The 17,124-nt window shown below is 33.2% G+C and overlaps 1 protein-coding gene across 1 annotated transcript in view; it reads right to left on the bottom strand.

Annotated features, from left to right (window-relative positions):
- Positions 1–9,437, bottom strand: part of LOC108547443 (zinc finger protein 205) — an 87,789-nt gene extending 78,352 nt beyond the window's left edge. Inside the window, 1 exon segment of the mRNA XM_017899973.1 lies at positions 8,991–9,437. Coding sequence (XP_017755462.1) covers positions 8,991–8,997 — 7 coding nt within the window. The 5' untranslated portion in view covers positions 8,998–9,437.
- Between the last annotated feature and the right edge of the window lie 7,687 nt (positions 9,438–17,124).

Genomic DNA, 17,124 nt, shown 5'->3' on the forward strand with positions numbered 1-17,124 from the left:
AATCGAATTTTTTAAACAGTGATGTAAACTTTTATATTTTGTCAATGTGTGTATGTGCATATAAGCATCATAATTACTATTATGATTCCATATGTTCGTATTTTAATATTATTTTAGTGTACATTAATTGGCTATTCTATTTTTGATTATTTTAAATTATGTTAAATTATTCGAAAATATTTTATTGCTTATAATTTTTAATTTTGAATGCTTGTATATAGTTATTTACAAATTATGCAAATGCTTAATATTATTATACTTTTGGTAATTTTTATGGATTATCTTAACGATTATTATTATTATTAATTACGGATGAAAAAATATAGTATTTCATTCGAAAAAATTAATTTAGATAGAAAAATAATTCCTGTAATGACAAATTTTTAATATCTTCTGTTCCTTTGAAATACTTCCCGAAAAGTTCAGATAAAACGTTCATCCTGTATATTATTATACAAATAATTATATCATATATATTTATTTACTCGTTTTCTGTTTGACTAAATAAAGTCAGCCATTTTATCCTCAAATACCAGAATTAATTACCTCGTTTCTTTTTGTACACATAATCGACTATCCCGTATAACGTAAAACCTGGTCGCAACCATAACTACCCCTATCTTATAATTAATCTCAATTTTTCTTAATTAACGAAACAGCACGCTACCATGCGTTGCTAATATTACGTTACCACTACCATTACCAAATAATTAATTAAGAAACAAAATTCACAGACCTCTACCTCTACAACCTCCACTTCAAGATTGTTAGGAGCAAGATTCACTAATTACTTCATCTACTTCTACCAAAATTTTTAGAAACGAGATTTATTGATCGTTCCATTTATTTCAATCAAAATTTTTAAAAACGAATTACACTGATCGTTCCATTTATTTTTACCAAAATTTTTGGGAAATAAAATTTACAAATTTCTAACTCTACGACCTCCGCTTCAAAATTTTTGCGAACAAGATTCACTAACCCTCCTATCTATTTCTATCAAAATTTTTAGAAACAAATTTTAATAATTATTCCATATATTTCTGCAAAAATTTTTAGAAACGAATTACACTGGTCATTGCATCTATCTCTACCAAAATTTTTAGGAAATAAAATTCACAGACTTTTACCTCTACAATTTTCGCTGCAAAATTTTTGGGAATAAGGTTCACTAACCCTCCTATCTATTTCTGCCAAAATTTTTAGAAACAAGATTTACTGATCATTCCACCTATTTCTACTAAAATTTTGAAAAACGAATTTAACTGCTTATTCACCAAAATTTTTAGAAACGAGATTCACTGATCATTCCCTATATTTCTGTCAAAATTTTTAAAACGTAATTCACGGATCATTGCATCTGTTTCTACCAAAATTTTTAGAAAATAAAATTCTCAAATTCCTACCTCTAAAACCTCCGCTTCAAAATTTTTGGAAACAAAATTCTCTAACCATCCCATCTATTTCTACCAAAATTTTTAGGAAATAAAATTATCAGCTTCCTACCTCTAAAACCTCCGCTTCAAAATTTTTGGAAACAAAATTCTCTAATCATCCAATCTATTTCTACTAAAATTTTTAGAAACGAATTACACTGATCATTGCATCTATTTCTACCAAAAATTTTAGAAAATAAAATTTTCAGATACCTACCTTTAATACCTCCGCTTCAAAATTTTTGGAAACAAGATTCACTAATTATTCCATCCGTTTCTACCAAAATTTTTAGAAATGAGATTCACTGATTATTTCCTATATTTCTGTCAAAATTTTTAAAACGTAATTCACGGATCATTGCATCTCTCTCTACCAAAACTTTTTGAAAATAAAATTCTCAAATTCCTACCTCTAAAACCTCCGCTTCAAAATTTTTGGGAACAAAATTCACTAACCATCCCATCTATTTCTACCAAAATTTTTAGGAAATCAAATTATCAGCTTCCTACCTCTAAAACTTCCGCTTCAAAATTTTTGGAAACAAAATTCTCTAATCATCCAATCTATTTCTACCAAAATTTTTAGAAACGAATTACACTGATCATTGCATCTATTTCTACCAAAAATTTTAGGAAATAAAATTTTCAGATACCTATCTCTAAAACCTCCGCTTCAAAATTTTTGGAAACAAGATTCACTGATCATTGCATCTATTTCTACCAAAATTTTTAGTAATGAGATTCACTGATCATTCCCTATATTTCTGTCAAAATTTTTAAAACGTAATTCACGGATCATTGCATCTATTTCTACCAAAATTTTTAGAAACGAATTACACTGGTCATTGCATCTACCTCTACCCAAATTTTTAAAACTAGATTCGCTGATCATTCCATCAATTATTCTCGCGTCCCGAATCCTCAAATTCCCACCTAGAACAACCCATCTCATCTACGAAAAATATCGTGTAATGTCGACGAGAAATGTCTAGCAGCGCCATCTTCAACGTCGCGAGCGACCAACAGGTCTGGAAACGACGAATCGAGGAACAATATCTCGAGGAACGACGCGGATTTCAGTCGTGAACTAATTACAGGGTGTACATACCCAAGACGAATGTCCCTCGATTTAATAGCAACCGCCTCTGTACATACCGAGTAGCTCGCTCGCGAGTAGGTCCGTTGAAAAGGAGCCACGGCCGTCAGTGGACTCATGAAAAGGCGAATCATTAAGTCGAAGGTTTTCAGGTAACAGATAACGCTCGTGCATACGTGCTTAATAATCGTGGCTCGTTGTTTGAATAAATCTGTAATGCGATTTACAAACACGGCCGTGTGTGATACACGTACCTGTTTTGCATAGATAGCGGGCCCATAATGTCCGAGCGATGTCAATCACCGACCGCTACTTATCGAGTCAGCTTTAACGTTGCTCGCATACTGTTACGCGGGGAAAAAGAAGGCAAGAAAAATAAAAGTAAGGTTGGAAATTCTGGACGAAGATGGGAACAAAAGGTCCGCTACATCTCCAGGCACCGAGAAGATGGCGCGCCTAGCGCGTTTCTTGGGGAGGACGCGATGATTCAACGCGAGGTATGGTCGTAAGAAGATTTGTGTTTTGTTATTGTCATTCGGGAGCTTCTGCTTTTCTCGATACGTAGTATCACTCGATATTTTTTCCTCGTGGACAAGATTGCTGGGAAGTTGGTGGTTCTGCAGGATTTAGATTTGAGATTATTGGGATCGGGGATTTGAGATTCGTGTGTTAGATAATTTTAAATATAAAGTGTTTAAAATATTCTTTTACGTTATTAATTATAATATTTTATTGTGTTATTAATGGCAGAAATAGTAATGCATGACACTTTTGGTATAAAAATTTGTTTAAGTATTAATACATTTATTATTGTGGATAATAAATATTATCGTGGATAAAAAAACTATAAGTAATTCTTGTGACATCTTATGGCATAATGATCAAATATGTAAATAAAGCGATGTATAATTTCTCAATTGGAATAAGATTTAGGTGTTGTAAAAATTTATCATTAATGTTAAAATAGTAATATATGATACTTTTGGTATAAAAATTTGTTTAAGTATTAATATATTTATTATGGGGTTTTATCATGGGTAATACAAACTATAGGTAATTGTTGTGACATCTTATGGCATAATGATCAAATATGTAAGTAAAATGATGTATAGTTTCTCAGTTGGAAAAATTTATTATTAATGTTTAAAATAGTAATGTATAATACTTTTGATATGAAAAATTGTTTAATTACGAATATATTTATTATTGTGTTTTATCTTGTGTAATGAAGACTGTAAGTAATTATTGTGACAACTTACTGGATAATGATCAAATATGTAAATAAAGCGATGTTTAATTTTTCAGTTAGAAATAGATTTAGATGTAAAAATTTATTATTAATTTATTGAAACAATAAATCATTACACATTTGATATAAAATATTGTTGAATTATTAATATATTTATTATTATATTTTATCGTGGATAATAGAAATTGTAGGTAGTTGTTGTGATATCTTATTACATAATGATCAAATATGTAAATAAAACGATGTTTAATTCTTCAATTGAAAAAATATATAGGTTTTTAGAAAATTTGTTACTGTTTAAAATTGTAATGTATGATACTTTTGATATAAAAATTGTTTAATTATTAATATATTTATTATCGTGTTTCATTGTGGGTAATGAAAACTATAGATAATTGGTGTGACATCTTATTGCATAATGATCAAATATGTAAATAAAACGATGTTTAATAGTTTATATCCAATCCTTAATCTTAAACAATTACTTTTCCAATTTGACACTCGATCATCCTTATGGAGAAATCAATAAAGCCCATAAAATTAATTTTCTATGATATTATTACTCGATTTTAATTAGAATTATTGATCCTTGAAAGAACATAATTTTCTCAAACAACAGTTTTCACAATAATATTATTTATATTTATATTTATCACAATAATTAATAATAATTATTAATATAATATTTATCGAAATAATTTTTAATCCATAAATAAAGAATCTACTACAATCATATATTAGCGAAATATTCCTTACCTTTTTGCCTGTCTTGTACATCATACGTAATATACACGTGAGTTATTCACAAGACAAAATTATTATCCCTATTCTCCGAATTTTCAAAAATTTTTATGTACCCATAACTTTTATAAATTAATTTTCTCCTTTTCGTCTTGCAGAGTTAATTAATTCAGCAATGAACAGCTCAAATTCTTTTATCCACGACAAATAAATCGATTTTTGTCTATAAAATACCGTTGAATTTTCGAAATTCGTGTATTTAATTCAAAATTAAGAATATTTATAGCGAAGAATTTTCAATTCTCTGAAATTTTCTTTGACGATAGCTTTTTAAATAAATTTCCAATCTTATTTGAACTAAATAATGGTGCATTCACGAATCTTCGGAACCAAAAATTTGGTCACCTTTTGACACCCCTTTTTCAATTTTCTCGTTTCACGAATTACAGGTGATACGCACATTTACTCGTGAATTTTAATAAGCCATTTACACCAAAATGAAACGTATTGGAGTAATTAATCTCACCAGATAATCCAGTTCCAAAAATAATTAATTTTCGAAACTGTCTATAAAAATTAGAAAATCCTATGGTTGCAAGCATGTACATAACTTTCAAAACTGTTTAAACGCTATCTTTCAAAGGAATTCTCCACCTCAAAAATTCTGATTTTAATGAAAGTTTGCGTGCACGTAGAGCATAACGAGTTACAGACAGGAAATAATTGTTCATCAACAGAAAATAATTTTGAGAGGGTAAAATCAACGATCGTAGTTTCAACGATTCTCCTATTTCTTAAACAGAATCTCACAAAAATAACAGAAATTTTTATCACGGGGTAACAGAGCACTAAAAATTTGACACTTTCTACTCAAAAAGCCTCGCTCTATTTTGAAAAATTACACAGCTACGTTAAAATAAAGATAAACAAAAATTAAACTGCAATTTTAATCACGATTTCACTACCATTCCTAATAATTTCACCTAAAATATATAAAATATAGAAATAGAAAAAATTCGTGCATGTGTAACTCGTCATGCTTTACGGGCGCACATACTGTCAAAATTCGAATCTTTCACTCAGAGTACTTCCTAAAAATGCATAATAATTCCTGAATCATATTTTTGTAATTTTATATAATTTTATATTATATAAAATTCGTACACTTTCGTGTAAACACCTACTGTATATATTTTCTATAATTCAGAGATTGGAATCGGGAGGTCAACGTTCTGGAAAATATAATTCGATCGATTCGAGGTTCGTTCGTGGATTAAATTGCCAAAGGAAACAGCGAGACGACGTTTCATCCGAAATCTCGATCGCGTAGATCAGCGAGGTTTCGCGTCGTTGAAATATGTATAAACAAGTGTCCACGTAAACGTACATGCGTCAGTGTTTCCTCTTAATGAGCGCTTCTGGGACCAGGCCACCGAGAGATTCTTAATCGTCGATAAGAACAGCTGTCCACTAAAAAATCTGGCAGCTACCTATGACTAAACAGATTGTGCAAACACCTCGTGCCTTTCCTTCGAGCTCGGAGAACACGAATTTACCTGAGAGAAGACGATTTTTCAACACTTAGCCGACCGATCGGGGAGATCTGCCCATTTTAAAGTAATTCGGTGGTATAATTATGGTAACACCTCCATTTGGATTTGTTCGCAATCACTGACGAACTGCTTCCATAAAGCACGACATATAATAAAATTCACCAATTTTTAAGGCCCCTTACTCGGTATTTCCGAAAAATGCAGTTTGTGTTCCGACAGCGCAGTTTGTGTTCCCCGAGCGTGGTATAGTTAGTATAACTATGAACCGTATAGTTAGCTCTGGGGCGTGTGGTAAGCTAAGTGTTAACACGTCGACGAATCGGTGACGAAGCCTATTTTGACAGAACCCTGACATCTTAAAATAATTTCCAGAGACGATGAAAACGATGATAACAGGATGAGAAGTGGAACGTTTTCATGGAACAGTCGGAAGATGAAACTATGAGAATTGGGATTTTGAGAAATTTGGAAATTGGAATTTCAGAGAAGTTAAGATAGATTTTGACAGAACCCTGACATCTTAAAATAATTTCCAGAGACGATGAAAACGATGATAACAGAATGAGAAGTGGAACGTTTTCATGGAACAGTCGGAAGATGAAACTATGAGAATTGGGATTTTGAGAAATTTGGAAATTGGAATTTCAGAGAAGTTAAGATAGATTTTGACAGAACCCTGACATCTTAAAATAATTTCCAGAGACGATGAAAACGATGATAACAGGATGAGAAGTGGAACGTTTTCATGGAACAGTCGGAAGATGAAACTATGAGAATTGGGATTTTGAGAAATTTGGAAATTGGAATTTCAGAGAAGTTAAGATAAAGCTGTTTTGGATATGATGACACCCGAAGACAGGGACTGCGATTATACTCTGAGAATTTGTCTGTTCTGCTTGAACGTCATTGAGAATGTGTATATACAAATATTTACATCGATCATTGATGTGCGCTAATAAGGTTCTGTTTCCTGCTAAATGTATGCATACGATTAATATATCTCTTCGTGAGATAGATATGCAAGGTCGGGGCAACGTCAGTGGTTTTAGAGAAGCTTAAAAATCCGGCATGTTATAGTACGTCATCCCTGGAAACAGACGTGGACCCGCAGACTGATATTTTAGTAATTTTTTAGTAATATTTTAGTAAGTGTGGAGAACGGTGAATTTTATAGGGGATATTTGCGTAGTTACTTTTTGCCGGATAACACTAGATTGACTGATATTTTGATAGGTGTAATTAATTTATACTTGGAAATTTGTTAAATCGTAATTTGAAATGTTGGAAACGAATTTTATAGGGAATATTTGTGTAGTTACTTTTTACCAGATAACACTAGATTGACTGATATTTTGATAGGTGTAATTAATGTATACTTGGAAATTCGTTAAATCGTAATTTGAAATGTTGAAAATGAATTTTATAGGGAATTTTTGTATAGTAACTTTTTATCAGATATCACTAGACTGGCTGAGATTTTAGTAGGTATAATTAACTTATACTTGGAAATCTGTTAAATCGAAGTTTGAAATGTAAAAGACGAATTTTACAGGAAAGGTTTGTATAGTTACTTTTGACCTCATAACGCTAAGTTAGTAGGTATAATTAGTTTACGCTTGGAAATCTGTTAAATTGTAATTTGAGATGTGGAGACGTATTTTTTAGGGAGTATTTGTGTAGTTACTTTTTATCAGATAACACTAGATTGATTGTTACTTCAGTAGGTGCAATTAATTTATACCTAGAAATCCGCTAAATTGTAAGTTGAAATGTTGAAAACGTTGAATTTTATAAGGAATATTTGTGCAGTTATTTTCTACCACATAACACTAGATTAGTAGGTGTAATTAATTTATACTTGGAACTCAGTAAAATCGTAATTCGAAATGTAAAAGACGAATTTCATAGGAAACATTCGTATAGTAACTTTTTACCAGATAACACTAGACTGACTGATATTTTACTAGGTATAATTAATCTATACTTGGAAATCCGTTAACTGGTAATTCCAGCCGTGGAAGAAGAATTTCATAGGGAACCTTTGTATAGTAACTTTTTACCAAATAACACTAGATTTACCAAAATGACTTGTTTCGAGAATGTTCTTCTCGCAGTTTCTAAAAACACGTATCAATTTTTAACAAAATTAATATCAAATCTCACCTAAATTAAAACGTAATTATCCATAGTCATCTGTCTCTATCGCATCACTACCATTATTATCTTTCCTGCGTAATAACTTAGTCACTCGTTATAGGTTGGCAGATCCAATATCAGCATTCCGTCGAACAATCGTCAGAAACAAAATCAATGATACTTCTTTCTCAAAGATGGCGAGAGCTATTATACACTGAGGAAACATCGCAAAATTCCAAATTCCAAATTCCAAATTCGTTCTTTCTCCAAGAAATCCACGTCACCCACGATCCAGACTCTCAACCCGACACACTCGAAAGGAACCATTCTCAAGAACCGAAATTCGATGAAAAAACTGTCGAAATTTTCACCAAATAAAGTCCAAAATAATTTTACAATCCGGACCCAATGATCAAATACTATAGTCAAACGTAACGCAAGGTCGACGTATACAGAACAGATAAAACCGAAGACGAAATCAAACAAACCGAAATTCGATGAAAAAACAGTCGAGATTTTCACCAAAATAATTTTGAAAGTCCAAAATAATTGTTCAATCCGGACCCAATAACCAAATACTATAGTCAAACCTAACGCAAGGTTGACTTATACAGAACAGATAAAACCAAAGACGAAGTTCGTTTCCTCGAGCACACCGTGTCATCTAATATCATCTAAGACATGTCTCTTGCGAGGCTAGCAAACACTTCACGCCAGGCCGTCATTCCGCGAGACCCGGAAAAAGAGGAAGAAATGAAAAGAACGAGTGCTGAACTCACCACACATTGCGTCCAGTTCGTGGATCGATTAGTCCCCTAAGTCTTGCGATTGTTCATGGAGGCGGACAGCGCGAGCCTTGGTCCCGGTACCGGCACTAGATCCCCGAATATCCGCGCACAAACGCGCAGCACAATCGGTATCAACCCCACAGACAGTCCCAGAGCACGTACAGTTTTTCCCATTCACTGGACCTCTCGTGATCCTCCACGTGGTTGGCCAAGGTCGCGGTCTGGTTCACGGTTCGCGCGTCCAAGGCGGTTCAGTCTGATCGACGTGGATCGAGAAGCCGAGGAACACTTCTCCTAACCACTCTTTAGATTCGCAACACTCTGTCTCTGCCACTGTTCTCAGGTGCCAACTGTCGCTTCGTGCGATCGTTGCTCGATGTCTGTCACGAAGAGCGTGGATCGAGCGAAGACCAAGCTGTCGCAGTGATACCGAGAGTATCACGGGTAGGTCGGTGTTCAGGAAGATGCTCTCGGAGCGTCCTGACTAACAGCAGGACCCTGACTGACCCCGGTCTGGCCGAGGAGGGTACACGCACGGTCTCGCGTGGAGCGCGCGTCGCAGTCTGCCCGTGCCTCGGCTGGCTTACCTGCTCGGGTTTCTCTCTTCTCACCTGCGCGTCTCCGCTACCTGGAGGCCACGCCCACCGGGCTCACACGCGACTCACTTTAGCCCACGGGAAGTAGCGCGCTGGTGGGGGCACCGCTTCATCCCCTCCCGCGAGGACAGTCGCGCAGGAGAATCTTCCTTCCTCTTTCGGTTGCGTGCGCGCGAGCGCCACCGCTTCCGAAGCGGCTTCTGGAGACGCGCGTCGACCGTTGCATCGAGTTCTCCGGTGTCCTGCCGTGGCGTTCCCGGGGTGCACCGGCATTGCTTTCCGAGTGCTTGGCTGGAAAGGAGCGTGAGAGATTAGAAGTCGAAGGATTTTTGCTGGGTGATAGGTTTGGGGTAGGTTCTTTTGAGTCATTGGGTAAAAAGGAATATTCGAAATTAAGAGTCGAAAGATTTTTCGTAATGCTGGATTTAGGTTAGGGTCTTCTAGGTGCTTGGATGGAAAGGAATATTCAAAATTAAGTGTCAAAGGATTTTATTTGGGTGTTTGGCTGCAAAGGGATATTTAAAGCTAAAAGTGGGATCCTTGCCAAGTGCTTGGCTGGAAAGGAGCATAAGAAATTAAAAGTCGAAGGATTTTTGCTGGGTGATAGGTTTGGGGTGGGTTCTTTTGAGTCATTGGGTAAAATGGAATATTCGAAATTAAGAGTCGAAGGATTTTTCGTAATGCTAGATTTAGGTTAGGGTCTTCTAGATGCTTGGGTAAAAAGGAATATTCGAAATTAAGAGTCGAAGGATTTTTCGTAATGCTAGATTTAGGTTAGGGTCTTCTAGATGCTTGGGTAAAACGGAATATTCGAAATTAAGAGTCGAATGATTTTTCGTAATGCTAGATTTAGGTTAGGGTATTCTAGATGCTTGGGTAAAAAGGAATATTCGAAATTAAAAGTCGAAGGATTTTTGCTAGGTGATAGGTTTGGGGTAGGTTCTTCTGGATGCTTGGCTGCAAAGGAATATTCGAAATTAAGAGTCGAAGGATTTTTCGTAATGCTAGATTTAGGTTAGGGTCTTCTAGATGCTTGGGTGGAAAGGAATATTCGAAATTAAGAGTCGAAAGATTTTTCGTAATGCTAGATTTAGGTTAGGGTCTTCTAGGTGCTTAGCTGGAAAGGAATATTCAAAATTAAGTGTCAAAGGATTTTATTTGGGTGTTTGGCTGCAAAGGGATATTTAAAGCTAAAAATGGGATCTTTTCCAAGTGCTTGGCTGGAAAGGAGCATAAGAAATTAAAACTCGAAAGATTTTTGCTGGGTGATGGGTTTGGGATAGGTTCTTTTGAGTCATTGGGCAAAAAGGAATATTCGAAATTAAGAGTCGAATGATTTTTCGTAATGCTAGATTTAGGTTAGGGTATTCTAGGTGCTTGGATGGAAAGGAATATTCGAAATTAAGAGTCGAAGGATTTATCGTAATGCTGGATTTAGGTTAGGGTATTCTAGGTGCTTGGATGGAAAGGAACATCCAAAATTAAGTGTCAAAGGATTTTATTTGGGTGTTTGGCTGGAAAGGGATATTTAAAGCTAAAAGTGAGATCTTTTCCAAGTGCTTGACTGGAAAAGAGCGTAAGAAATTAAAAGTCGAAGGATTTTTGCTGGGTGATCGGTTTGGGGTAGGTTCTTTTGAGTCATTGGGTAAAAAGGAATATTCAAAATTAAGTGCCAAACGATTTTATTTGGATGTTTGGCTGGAAAAAAATATTTAAAATTACAAGTGGGATCTTTTCCGAGTGCTTGGCTGGAAAGGAGCGTAAGAAATTAACCCTTTGCACTCGAGGGGCGCCCTTCAGTCGCCATTTGATAAAATTTCGAAGCTCGATATTAATTAATGTATCGAATTTAAAATAATGTAACAGTGTGTGAGGTATCGAAATTAAATAATTCTGCGTGTTAATTATTATACGATTTCTTATTTACTGCTCAAAAGGTATCATCAGCCTTATAGCAGAAAATTTGTCAACTCGTACCCTTCTTTAGCCAAAAAATCGTCGAGCGCAAAGGGTTAAAAGTCGAATGATTTTTGCTGGGTGATAGGTTTGGGGTGAGCTCTTCTGGGTGCTTGGGTAAAAAGGAATATTCGAAATTATGAGTCGAAGGATTTTTCGTAATGCTAGATTTAGGTTAGGGTCTTCTAGGTGCTTCGGTGAAAAAGGAATATTCGAAATTAAGAGTCGAAGGATTTTTCCGGGTGATAGGCTTCGGGTAGGTTCTTCTGGATGAGTGGCTACAAAGGAATATTCAAAATTAAGGGTCGAAGCATTTTTTCTGCGTATTAGGCTTTTCTAAATGCTTGGTTGGAAAGAAATGTTCAAAATTAAGGGTCGAAAGGGCCTAGTTGCTTAGCTGAAAAGGAGTATTAGAAACTAAAAATCGATGGATTTTTTGGAGTTCGAATGATGATGGGTTGAGTATCTTTCCAAAAAATTCGAAAGGTACGATTTCATTTTTATAATTTTATTTATAATTCCAGTTGTTTCGTGTCTTATTCGTCCTTTACAAAGCAGCAAAATTTCCCTATCTTGATTACTTCCTTTGATCTATGGTGTATATCCGAAGCACGAAATTTTTAATATTTCAAATCAAAATATATAACTATATATAACTTAGACCACTTTCATAATAATCGGTGCAATATGAAATACATAACAACTAATGAAATACCAAACTAAAGTGATTACTAAGTACATACTGAGTATTGAAATAACAAAATGCTTTAATTATATTTAATTCCTTATTTTCGAAATCAATTTTCTATTTTTGTATCGTAAAGTTCGTGAATTTGATAAATATGAGCCGTTCATTTGTATGTGCATGTATTTTGTAGGTTTTGGATTTTTAGAAGGGGGTAGAGATGATTAGGGGTGAGTATATAGTGGGTGATTGAAATGTAGGTTTTTTGAATTTTTTGTAAATTTTGGTTTGAAAATATTTTATTAAGGAATTGTAGGTTTTTATTATGGTGAAAATTTTGTATACTTTCAGCTTTTTATTTTTTCAGTTATTTGCAAGTACGTAACTTCTGAAATATTGATTTCAATTTAGACAAGAAAGTAATTATACATGCTAATTTTTATTATTTTTACTATATTTTAATTACTATTATTTATGTATATTTTCTTTATGAACGTATCACATATCGTATCACGTATCACGATCGATAGTTCTAGCGTTAAATGAAAGTTATATGATAGTGAAAATTATAAAAAAAATAGAATTAAGCGAAATTGATATTAAAGTTAATTATATATTTTTAATTATATTTATACATTATATTTTATAATTATATATATCAATTTCGCTTAATTCTATTTTTTATTTTATATATATAGAAAATATGGAAAATATATAACATACATATGTATAGAATATCAAATAAAGCAGTATATGTCTATTCGAAAGGTCAGAAAGAATCGAAACACTGAATTGAAAATTTGAAACTGATTTGAAACTTCATTATATAGATATCTATTTCTATATATTATATTATTATCTACATACATCCTGTGTCGCCTTAAAAATAATTAATTAATTAAGAATTACTCATTAAGAAAGAATCTTGCGCAATATGTACTTTTAAAAATTTGTTTTCATAAAAAATTTCAGTTTCAAACGACTGTTAATGAAATAGTATTATAATAAATATATCTTATCCAATATTACAATTTACAAGAATCAATAAGAAATACGCTATTCGATACGATACACTCATCAAATATTTCAATTAATTCAACAATAATAGTTGTAACTTCAGAGATTTCACTTTTATCCATTCCTCAACTCCCATTATTATACACTTCCAATTTAATAAATGCAAATAAACACGAATTGGAACATGCTATTTAAATATCTATACATCATCCTACAACATCGAACATCTAACCCAAACAACCTCTACGAACCTCGTAAACAAGGACCTAACCAAAGCAGTTATCTATCGTATTAGTATATACCAAACATAACCCTATTTTCCCAAAACAGAGTTCCAAATAACCAACCTAACCTACAAAAACGTAGCATCCAATCTCCACTCCCAGAACTCACATTTAATCTAAACAATTTCCTCGCGCGTCTCCCTAATCAACAAAACGAAACGGTAAACGGAAATTGGGCGCGAAATTTGAAACCTGGATGACGGTTACATCGAACGGTAGATTGGCGGAAGAGAAAATGGCGAACGGTGACAGAGGGATGGAAAAGCAAATTGTCGGAGTACGGATTAGTTGATCTCGTATCTGCCGGAAAGCAGCGAGAGCGGGACGATTCGGTGAGACCAATAGGCAGCTGGGACGGCGGAGCGAGAGAGGTGCGCGCGCATACTAGCGCCGCAAGTAGATTTGATTCGGCGGGGGTCGCGCGAAGAAGGAGAGCAGCCAGTGCGTCTGCGCCGACTGGACACGTTCTATTGGGCAGCCTTCCTAGAACCGGGTCCACCTTCGATAATCGCGCGCGCCGCTCTAGTCGAATTTGGATTAGGTGGCTACCAATCCGTGACCTTGAGGCCTTCCACCGGCATTGCGCGGCAAATATCTGCCGAGAGAGCGTAACCGAGAGTGGAATCGAACGCCCCGACCGCCGCGTCTCTACAACCGACTTCGCGTCGATGTAGGTCAGGACCGTACACCGCTGCACGGTGCCGCGTGTTCCGGAAAATTACCGGATAAAATTTCTTTCTTTTTCCAACTGCTATTTTAACCTCCTCGGAACTGGTAAGTAAGACGGGTGACTGGACCATTAGGCCGAGCTATTTTTCTAATTTTTCGTGTTCATTTTACACCGATGTTACTAATTTATAATGGGTACCTAAACATAGCAGACACAGGCAATAATAATTTTAGTGGTATCATGGAGATAAGTAAATATACTAATTACAGTTCTATCTCAATATGAGTTGACACTAATTTTTTTTTAAAGCAGGAAATTTTTACATCAGGGATTGGATATTATCTTTGCATCATATGAATTAATGAAAAATATTCCATTACTAAATATAACGTACAAACATTTTTAAAAATATTGAATATTTAGGTTATGTGGCGATTGTTTAATTAATTCAAATTGGAAATTAATCTTTTCGCGTGGAGGTTATAAATTGGAATTATTGGTGTATTCTGGAGTACTGGTGCATATGTAGAAGTAATAATGTATACAGTGAGTTAACCCTTTGCGCTCGAGAGGCGACCCTCAGTCGCCATTTAATCAGATTCTAAAAATCGACGTTAATTAATATATCAAATTTAAAATTACCCAATGATGCGTGGAGTGTCGAAGTAAAATAATTCTACGTCTTAATTTGTAAACGGTTTCTTATTTACCGTTTTAAAAATATTTTACTATTTTTCTGTAACCAAAAAATCGTGGAGTGTAAATGGTTAATATATCGATAGATTTTAGGTTATGTAAGCAAACTGAAGTCCGCTAGCTCATTACGACTGAATATGGCTGGGTTAATTTGAAGTGTATATTAATGACTAGTTTCAGGATGTTTATGCGTTTGAGATATTTTTTGTGTCAAAGTATGGAAAAATGTTAAATGTTAAATAAACACATGAAATTGTAATATATGAAAATATTTAGAGATATCTCAATTTATGCAAAAGCATATGGAAGATATGCAATGAGTAGGTATATTGAATGTAGATAAGCTACAATATTATGATAATAAATTTCATTGCTCAGTGATTAGGATTGTAATTCGGATATTAACAATATTTTTATTAATATTTAATATTTAATATTTTCATATTTTTAATATTTAATATTTTTATATTGGTAGCAATTAATTCGTGACTTTTATTCGTTAAAATTCCGTTACAGTTCCGTACGTAATGGCGGTAAATTTAAATTTATTCGTGCGTAATTTGATCTTTTTATTAATTTCTTACCAATCATGACTTTCAAAATTTCAAAGATTGGTAATGTATTTGTAAAATTGAAATTTCTCTTCACAACTGCACTTCGTTTCGCTATTATTATTCGATTTTGATCATTTTTTATTATTTATTTACAAACTGTATATTCTTCGTGCATATACTTATTGTAAGTAAATTTTCTCGAACGTTTATGAAACAATGTCGAATTTTAGAAAATAGATATGATAAGTATACACGAAATGTATGATATACAGTTGCATGTGATAAAAATAAAAAAAAGAAAAAAGGAATGCGCAAAACACGTGCAAAACATGTGCAGTATGTAGAATATGCAAAACAAATAGTACTTGCAACCTACTGAAGACAAAATGAGTTTTTATAAAAATTTGCATTTGCATAAACATTCACGGTCTATTAATGACACATGCGTGACTATGAGTTATATTTATCAGCATTTTGACATTAACGGATCACGAGTTTAAATTATCGATTCGAAAACTTTGCGATATCGAGTTAAAATTAAATACAAGATTCAACCATGTACTAGTCGTGTTTGAACACCATCAGTTGAACCAATAGCGGTAGTTTTTGTGTCAGTTTTGTCTGTCACAGTACTCAAAGATTGCGAGTAAAAAACATTTCGAGTTGAAAAATTGTCGATTCTGTTGCTGCAATTAAATATTTTGTGGAATGATGGAAAATCAATTTTATTCTAATTTAAATATCTCAGGTTTCGTTATCTCTAATTTAAATCTTGTTATGATAAAGGGAAACGTTGAAAGCACTTGCGTGTTTATTTTGTATGGGGTAACACTTTTTTTATGTTATTAATAAATTGATAAAATTATGAACTGGAAGTTCCAATAAATTTTTTAAAAGTAGCAAATTTTGAGTACTTGAATTTTTAACACCTGTTATTATAGAATTAAGAATGTTATGAAATTTGTGTATATTCGATACTGGTACTTCTGAAGTTAATTAATAATTTGGAATATTTTGAAATTTATTTGCATAAAATAAGAAATTCTGTTAGAGTTTTTAATCGTGTTGCTAAATTTCCAATATTAAAATTTCTTGTACCCACTGTGGAATTAAAATCATAGAATTAAAAATATTTAAAAAATTGTGCATATTTAATATTAGAGCTTCTGAAGTTAATAAATAATTTGGGATATTTTTAAATTTATTTGCATAAAATAAGAAATTCTATTAGATTTTTTAATAGTGTTGCTAAATTTCCAATATTCCAATGCCTTGTACCCACTATTGTAGAATTAAAAATATTTGAAAAATTTTACATATTTAATATTGGAACTTTTGAAGTTAATAAGTAATGTGGAATATTTTTAAATTTATTTCCATGAAATAAGAAATTCTATTAGATCTTTTAATAGTGTTGCTAAATTTCCAATATTCCAATGCCTTGTACCCACTATTGTAGAATTAAAAATATTTGAAAAATTTTGCATATTTAATATTGGAGCTTTTGAAGTTAATAAGTAATTTGGGATATTTTTAAATTTATCTCCGTAAAATAAGAAATTCTTCTAAATTTTTCAATAGTGTTACTAAATTTCCAATATTCCAATTTCTAGTACCCATTATAGTAGAATTAAAAATATTTGAAAAATTGTGTATATTCAATATTG

The sequence above is a fragment of the Eufriesea mexicana genome, unplaced genomic scaffold, assembly GCF_001483705.2.
Source record: "Eufriesea mexicana isolate 0111107269 unplaced genomic scaffold, ASM148370v2 scaffold1030, whole genome shotgun sequence".
Classification (NCBI taxonomy): Eukaryota; Metazoa; Arthropoda; class Insecta; order Hymenoptera; family Apidae; genus Eufriesea; species Eufriesea mexicana.